Source organism: Trichoplax adhaerens, genomic scaffold (assembly GCF_000150275.1).
Source record: "Trichoplax adhaerens TRIADscaffold_11 genomic scaffold, whole genome shotgun sequence".
Lineage (NCBI taxonomy): Eukaryota > Metazoa > Placozoa > Uniplacotomia > Trichoplacea > Trichoplacidae > Trichoplax > Trichoplax adhaerens.
In genome coordinates, this window is record NW_002060953.1 from 509473 (window position 1) to 519069 (window position 9597).

General features: G+C 38.4%; 1 protein-coding gene across 1 annotated transcript; it reads left to right on the top strand.

The window, feature by feature from the left end:
* Positions 1-7771: 7771 nt before the first annotated feature.
* On the top strand, positions 7772-9342 carry TRIADDRAFT_14905 (uncharacterized protein; the record flags this gene model as incomplete). Its single annotated transcript, XM_002115444.1, has 5 exons — positions 7772-7861; positions 7979-8068; positions 8328-8512; positions 8696-8888; positions 9022-9342. Coding segments are annotated over 5 exons (879 nt in total), but the record flags the coding sequence as incomplete, so codon positions are not given.
* Positions 9343-9597: the final 255 nt, after the last annotated feature.

Consider the following 9597-nt stretch of genomic DNA (forward strand, 5'->3'; position numbering starts at 1 on the left):
GTGGGTAAATTGCTAGCTTTGTTTAACTGGACTCGTATAACGGTATAGTAAGAACGATCACATTTAGTTCAAAACTCTAGCTCTACTGGACTCGTCTGGAGATTTGTAGCTAGTCTTGCTTGCTGCAAACTACGTTGAAGGTTTTCTATGATGCTCTCTCAGTACTAGACATGTTGCTAATACAGCCGTACTTTCTTCCATCCTTCATCTCATTATACGAGAAATAATAATATAATTCGATCGATAGGACTAAATACTGTACAACAATATCAACTCGCACTTTCACAACTCTTATTGGTAGAGAAGCCGATGCGGGGTAAAGCTAGTCAATCAATACTCTAGCTCTAGTCGACTCGTTTAGAGATTTCTAGCCTATCGTCTTTGTTATAAAATAGGTTTCTTTACAGGAGTAGCCGCAATACAACTCTCATTGGCCGCAAAGCCTATGCAGGTTAAGCTAGTCAATCAAGACTCTAGCTCTAGTCGACTCGTTTAGAGATTTCTAGCCAATCGTCTTTGTTATAAAATAGGTTTCTTTAAGGATTAGTGCCGCAATACAACTCTCATTGGCCGCAAAGCCTATGCAGGTTAAGCTAGTCAATCAAGACTCTAGCTCTACTCGGCTCGTTTAGAGACTTGTAGCCAATCGTTTTTGTTATACGCGTAAAGTAGATTTTTTTAGGACTAAACGCAACAACACAAGTCTCATTGGTGGAGAAGCCTAAGCAGGTTAAGCTAGTCAATCAATACTGTAGTCTACTCGACTCGTTTAGAGATTTATAGCCAATCTTTCTTGTTGTAAAGTATGTTTCTTTCGGACTAAGTGCAACAACACAATTGTCCTTGGTCGAGTAGCCTATACGGGTTAAGCTAGTCAATCAGTACTCTAGCTCTACTCGACTCGTTTGGAAATTTCTAAGCAATCTTTCTTGTTGTAAAGTAGGTTTCTTTAGGACTAAGCACAATCACATCGACTATTACAACTGCCATTGGTAGAGAAGCCTATGCAGGTAAAGCTAGTGAATCAATACTCTAGTTCCACAAGACTCGTTTGGAGATTTCTAGCCAATTTTCCTTGTTATAAAGTAGAAGGTTTCTATGGTCCTCTCTTGATGTTGGATGTATTCGTATAGCATTGCTAATGCTATACGGGTTAAACTAGTAAATCAACGATAATATCATTCAAGGAAAAAAATCCATTCACTGCATCACTCTGTTTTAGATTGCAAGGAGAATTCACTTTGCTAACTTGGGTACTGTACTGTATATAGAATACTGGACACTAATGTGATAGCCTCTGTTTGCTTGAAAGTACGGCACCATCTTTGATATGAGACCTCTTTTGTACTGTATAATCAATTTTGTCTAGAGATTGATATTTTGTTATGGATACTCCTGAATTATTAAAGCGTAATTCTATCTACACATATCCAATATTTAGCTTCAATGCCGTATGCTGTTGTAAAATACTCTACTTGTAGGTTGGTTTTCGTTGTCATTTTTTCTCCATTTTGGAATATGTGAGCGGGAAATGACAATCCTTACAGTGTATAGTACTGCGGTACTGTCGATGTTACACTGTAGACGAAAAGGAGTAGCACTGTCGAGATGCTCATGAGCTCCTCCACATCAGTAGACTTTGTATGGTTGTCATCGATCGCACGACTGTCTTATATGTAGTATGTGCAGCACCAACGCCGTTCTTCACTTCATACTGTACAGAATACAGTGCGTATCCTCCTATTTTGTCCCTTTCGGGCAATGTTTTTCTTTCAAAATACAGTAAAGCTATCCTAGAATGATATATTACGTTGATGGAGAGATTGTGAAAGATCTCAATTTAGTCAAGTTGGAAAGTTAACCTTGCTCTGAAGTTCATCAATAATGGAAGGATCACTGACCGTTACTGTATAGTGTACTGTGCACTGTACAGTGTACACTGTAGAAAAATGCCTGGATCTGCAACGCCCTTGGACGGATAGACATCGGACCTCCTTGAATCAATCCATGGTGTCCCAACACTTGATCTTACTTTAGTATGCAGACAGTCGGACTGATTTTTTTTTCTAAATTAAGTCATATTCCATCGGCTGTTACAAATAAAGCTCTGCTTCAAAGCAGTCAATTAACATCCTCAATGTTATTCCCATGAAGACGCGTGATTTTGAAAAGAGACACGCAAGATCTAGACTGGAAGTCACTATTTTTTCCCCCATTTTCTGCCTGATCTGCTGGGAAAAATCCGTCCATCCGGGAGGGCGTTGCAGGCCCAGGCCGTTGTTTCCACTCCATGACTACAGGACAATGTCCATACATAATACAGTATAAAACGTGCAGTAGGTCCAACGGTACAGTATAGTACAGTGTGAAAAGCAGTGTCAAAGCAGGCACGCCGCAAAAGTTCAACGGGGCTACGCCATCAAAACCACAGGGGCAAGAAAAGGTCTTGAAAGGTAAATTGAACATTTCTCTTTGCTTGTTTACAATTGCTTGCAAGCCATAGTTGGATCATGGCAGTTGTTGATCGTGGATTGGGTGCTCAAATTGATCGTGTAGCCATCAGGGAATCTCGATCAGCAGCATCCTTCAAGTCTTGTTAGGCCGTAGTCGAACAGTCGTGTTGGTCATGTTGACACGAGTCTTGTCGGGCTTGGAAAAAAAACACTTCTTTTGGCAACCCATGCAGGTCTCGATTATCCACAATGTTAAAACAGTTTGACTCTTGACTTTGATGAGGATGATGATAGTCGATTTATCCATAGGTGGATGCCTTCTCTAGTATCGTGAGCTTACTATCCTTGGGTACAACCAGTCAACAACAACGCATGATACTGTACTCAGTACAAGGCGACAACAGTCGTCGTTGTTCAACAGTTGCTTCTCTTTTTCTTTCTGACTTGACAACCAATACGAGCAGTAGGTACATGTAGTCTTGACGTCCACTTTGACAGTATGGCTGGTGCATCGCATGTTGTTTTGAATGGATTGTCCACAAGTTTTACAGTCGGCATAATAGTAATATTGCATTAACAGTATCAGGCGCTTTTTCAATATCTTCTCCAATAGCTAGAGGTTACTATCCTTCGATAGAACCAATCGAGAACAACGCATGATGCAGTATCAATCGACACCATTGAAGCAGAGTTGCTTTTCTGGAGTTGCTTCTTTTGACTTCTTCTTACCTACAGTATGGCTGATGCATCACTTGTTGTGAATGGATTGTCTACAAGTTTTACCGTCAGCGGAACTATAATATTGCGTTAACAGTATCATGCACTTTTTTAAGGTCTTCTCCAATAGCCAGAGGTTACTATCCTTCGATAGAACCAATCTAGAACAACGCATGATACAGTATAAATCGACACCATTGAAGCAGAGTTGCTTTTCTTGAGTTACTTCTCTTGACTTCTTCTTTCCGACTTTCGAGCCAATCGTACCTACAGTATGGCTGGTGCATCGCTTGTTGTGAATGGATTGTCCACAAGTTTTACCGTCAGCTTAACAGTAATATTACGTTAACAGTATCATGCACTTTTTCAATGTCTTCTCCAATAGCTTGAGGTTACTATCCTTCGATAGAACCAATCTAGAACAACGCATGATGCAGTATAAATCGACACCATTGAAGCAGAGTTGCTTTTCTGGAGTTGCTTCTTTTGACTTCTTCTTTCCGACTTTCGAGCCAATCGTACCTACAGTATGGCTGGTGCATCGCTTGTTGTGAATGGATTGTCCACAAGTTTTACCGTCAGCTTAACAGTAATATTGCGTTAACAGTATCATGCACTTTTTTAAGGTCTTCTCCAATAGCTAGAGGTTACTATCCTTCGATAGAACCAATCGAGAACAACGCATGATGCAGTATAAATCGACAACATTGAAGCAGAGTTGCTTTTCTGGAGTTGCTTCTTTTGACTTCTTCTTACCTACAGTATGGCTGATGCATCACTTGTTGTGAATGGATTGTCCACAAGTTTTACAGTCAGCGTAACTGTTATATTGCGTTAACAGTATCATGCACTTTTTTAAGGTCTTCTCCAATAGCCAGAGGTTACTATCCTTCGATAGAACCAATCGAGAACAACGCATGATGCAGTATAAATCGACACCATTGAAGCAGAGTTGCTTCTTTTGACTTCTTCTTACCTACAGTATGGCTGATGCATCACTTGTTGTGAATGGATTGTCCACAAGTTTTACAGTCGGCATAACAGTAATATTGCATTAACAGTATCATGCACTTTTTCAAGGTCTTCTCCAATAGCTAGAGGTTACTATCCTTCGATAGAACCAATCTAGAACAACGCATGATGCAGTATAAATCGACAACATTGAAGCAGAGTTGCTTTTCTGGAGTTGCTTCTCTTGACTTCTTCTTACCTACAGTATGGCTGATGCATCACTTGTTGTGAATGGATTGTCCACAAGTTTTACAGTCGGCATAATAGTAATATTGCATTAACAGTATCATGCACTTTTTCAAGGTCTTCTCCAATAGCTTGAGGTTACTATCCTTCGATAGAACCAATCTAGAACAACGCATGATACAGTATAAATCGACACCATTGAAGCAGAGTTGCTTTTCTGGAGTTGCTTCTTTTGACTTCTTTCGGACTTTGGAGGCCAATCGTATCGACAGTATGGGCTGGTGCATAACTTGTTTGGAATGTGTTGTAACATCATTTCTGAATGAGTTGATTTGACCAACGTTGAATCTAGTCTACTCTGACCACTATGCACCCATTTTCCACTTGAGCAGTTGCGCCCATACTCGTTTACCAAACGCTGATAGCTTACAGTAGTAGTATGGGAGAGGATGGAGTGTTGTAGCAGTTCTACTCCACAAGTGAAGGAAGTTCTGCCATCCTTCTCCTAGAAGAACAATCTGCATCAAAATGAGATTGCGATCATGATTGCTATCGTCGATTAAATGGCTCATCTAGTGTTGTCGTTAAGTTAAACCGGTAAGTAAAGTAGAGACAATCGATCGTAGAAGGTAATATTGCTTGTCGAGTAGCAAACGTGTTGTTGTCTGTCTATTTTCATCGTTGACGGTCGAGGTAATCCTCCGGATGGGGTAGCATTCTAGGCGAGTAGTTTTCGATCAAACTCTAGGCGTTATGATGACGATGATAATAGTTTCTGACAACAGATGGCTTATTATTATTATAATGATACAGTATTGATAGGGTAGGTAATAGGATGTTAACTTACCCTGATATCATTACTTTCATTTTGATCTATATTGCATCGGATATCATATCCTGCAATGTTGTGGTTAGCGTTCAACATTAGTCATTGATTTATCAGCAGGTCTTGTAGTATATCGCTACTTAAATGACTATGGTGAACTAGTTAAATGTAGAGGATGGTCTCCATTGCAAAGGAGTGATCGATATTCAGTCCTAAATTGGAATCAATCTGTCAAATTGCCAACATCGGTCAGGTCCTCCTACCCCAAAAAATCCATTTTATATAGTTGATTCAATCTAGGACAGTGGCAATCGAAGATTGACGATAGTGTTGCAACGCTTGGTACTTGAATCATTATAGTCAACTAGTGGAGTATAGAGGCCACATTTCAAAAGAGTGATTGATAGATTAGATTCTAAGTTGGAATCAATCCGCTACATTGCTACTACTACGTTTATCGTCTCGATCGATGTATACCAGACGTTCTTTCTACGTCCTACAGGCACAATCTGTAGTAAGGCAGTCCATTTTGTTTGTGTCCAAGGGGACATGGCGTGTTGAAAATCTTATGCGCTACTATAGGATAAGATTTTATCAGAATCACTTTGAACCGACTGTATATCATCCCTCTCTATTTTGGATGTCACATATCTCATTCTGCTTGAAAGGATGGTCAATTACTTGCTGCCGTTGATATAGTTTTGCCACGGAATGAAACTTCATTCTTTAGTGCGCGCTGTTGTACCCAATATTCAAATCCTACAAAACTACTTGTTAGAGCATTGAATGCATGTAGGATTTGCAATCTTCAAGAATCTTGATATTACATGAATACAGTAGTCATGTAAGATAGGAAATTTTTCATCAGTATACTGTGGCAGGATAGACAAGGCTTGCAAGCTCTTGTACTTATTTTCATAAGCTATTTGCGTGCTCATGTTAAACGGTACTGCCAGCATGTGTTAGAGCACTGAAAGCGTGTAGGATTTGCAATGTTCAAGAATCTTGATATTACATGAATACAGTAGTCATGTAAGATTGGAAATTTTTTCATCAGCATACTTTGGCAGGATAGACAAGGCTTGCAAAGTGTTGTACTTATTTTCATAGGCTATTTGCATGCTCATGTTAAACGGTACTGCCATCAAGTTCTATGTTAGCTATGGAGTCTAATCTGCTAAGAATGTCTATTCTAGATGATTCTACATGATTATACTGGGAATTAGTCAAATAATTCAATTATTTATTGATTTTAGATGATTGCTAATGCAATTCTGTATTCATAATGTTAGAGAACTAAAGTGCGTAAGTACGTAACGTATTAGTTAGACTTGGAAAGGCATTAATCCCACATCGCTAATACACTCAACCATTGCTATAAGATCTCGCTTACCTCAGTCCGATTAAATTTGATCTTTTTGCTAAAGTTAGCAAAATACTATCCTATCTCACAGCAAAGATAACCGATATCTATACTCGTATATATAGCCTTCATCATTCCAAATTTCATTGAACCGCTATGCAAGACATGCACAATGTTGCTAACGCCAACTTTGCTTACGTATAACTCTGACAAAGTTATGTCCTAGTGACATAGGGTATCTTACAGTAAGTACATACGAGTGTTAGCGTGGATTACACTTTGAGAGTAATTTTGCCTTTTAATTCTTGTAGACAGAAGAATAGGTAATTCTTGCCAGGTCATTTATGGTGCCTGGGCTAGGACCTTGCTATCATAATGGTTACTGTATGAGTGAGAAGAGATATACCGACGCATTCTTGCTCAAGTTTTTTCTACTATCAACTATCACCGAACGAAGAAGCCTACGCAACTTCTAATCTTGTAGCAGTTGCAAACTATTTTATTGCATATGTTGCGATTGGTGTACACATTTTTACAAAGCTAAGGGATCTTGATGATCAATACCATTTATACTACGTAATGAATTCAGTTGCAGACTCTTTATCCGCGACTGTAGCCGTCGCTACCAATTCTTTGGTAAAGCCATTCAGTGTGCATCAAGAAAATAATGATAGTAATGTTATTACTGTCGATACAGGTACTATACAAGTCAAATACTTTCTATAGCTTTACAAATTATAAATATTGATATTTTTAAAGCTCATTATGATGTGCATTAAAATATTCTTTTTTTATAATGCATTGGTTAAAGCTATTGATACCTGCATCCCATCCAATCAAACATATAACTTCAACGCCTCTATCAATAGCTACAGTCCCAGTGAATTAGATATGGCTTCTACAACTGGCACAAATGACTCCTCCATTTTCAATCGCTCCCAATATAAAAATCATCGCCATGGTGTTGTTGATACCCTTGCTACCATGAGTAATATGGAATCATCAACGATGCCGTGCGAAATCAACCATGGAAATGTTGTTACTCTAGTGCAAGATCGAAATGGGGATTATCCTAGAAGTCAAGATAACTGTAACAAAGAATATTCTATCAACGATTCAGCTAGCAACGATATGGAGCCCAGCCCGTCCTCAAGTAGTAGCACCAGCAGAGATTACAAAAAATTAAGACCTAACAGTAGTAGATCACGTAGAGACTACAAGTGTAATATTTGCAATGAGGTATTTAGTAAATCATCCTTGCTAAAGCTGCATTCACTGCAACATACTGGAGAGCGAGCTTTTAAGGTTTACTTTAGTCCTACTTTTTACTCTTTTTACACGTATACTGTACAGAATATTAAAATTTCCTGCGTGATTTCCTTGAGATTTGAGTGTTGACGGCATTTTATGTATTATTGCTAGTGTCCTTATCCAGATTGTGGCTGGTCATTTACCACAACTTACAAGTTGAAGAGGCACATTAGGGGACATACTGGGGAAAAGCCCTTTATGGTATTATATTTTTAATCATGCACATCTTATTGTGATTTATGATCATGTCTGCCAGGAACTTCTAGAAAAATTCCTTTATCTACTATTGGATTAGTTTTTAAATTTCAGTTTACGAATAATAACTTTTAAATGTCTTATGTCTATAGTAAGCAAAATTTCTGAACGAGATTGATTTCAATATTCCATCTTTAATATTAACTGACTTTACTGGAAATACGCGTATGCATGCTCCGTGAAGTAATAGTATTTTTTTCTTTAGTGTACTATCGATGGATGCAATAAACATTTCACCACTGCGTACAACCTTAAAACTCATCAGCGTAGCCATTTTAAAACTAATACCTTGCAATGTACCGTGGATGGATGTACGGCATCATTTCAGACATTGCAAAAATTAAAGTCTCACGAACGCAAATATCATTGTAATGGCTCCAAAGCATACAAGTTAGTCAAATTTAATCAATTCTTATAGAATAGAAGTAGATTGCTTTCTCGAACTATTTAATGTACGATTATTAGCTCAAATTTTAATGTCTTTTATTTCTAATTCACAAGGATTGTGTCTTTGAATCACTAGATGGTGTAGATTGCTGAGCTTGATTACATGTTTGCTGTTTAAAAATTTAGGTGCGATGTTAATGGTTGCGGAAAAGAATTTAATGGTATGAACAACTTAACCCTCCACAGTCGCTCGCACAGTATAACAAAAGTCCATCCGTGCACTTTCCCTGGATGTTCCAAGCAATTCACGAAAGCTTCAAAATTGTCCATACATATGCGTTCTCACACTGGAGAGCGACCTTTCAAATGTCCTGAAGATGTAGGTGTATTTGTAAAGTAAATGTATTATGATTCTATCACACTAAAGGGGAGTTAGTTACATTAGAAATGCAATCTTATTGAACACTAATGGCTATTATTATTTACATCTTAATGGTTAATTAATTATTTAGGGATGCAACTGGTCATTTACCAGTCCTTATAAGTTGAAACGTCACCAACGAAAACATACTGGTGAACGTCCGTATGAGTGTACTTACACCGATTGTCATAAAGCCTTTACTCGTTCTAGCCATTTGAAAACGCACATGTTGGCTCATACTGGTGATAAACCTTACAAATGCTTGGCTACTGGATGCGACAAAGCATTTACGGCCAGTAGTAGCTTAAATGTTCATAAGCGTAAGCATACTGGAGAAAAGCCATATAGATGTAATTCTGATGGTTGTATGAAGGCTTACACAACTGGAGCAAATTTGAGACTACATCAGAAACGTGATCATGACACTGTGATGATTTCGTCGCAAGGTAAGTAATCTGTGATTCTATCAAAGTTTGACATTTGACGTACGTTAAACATTATGTATTTGTTCTGTTTTTGGAAATAGACCAACATATGCAAATAGATTCGGCTTCATCGCAATACGAAAGAATTGAACCGTTGGTTACAGATTCTGAATCTGATGGTGCTGCTCGAAACGATTACAGGAGATTTTCTGCCTCTGATTTCAACCCTGCAGATGTCACAG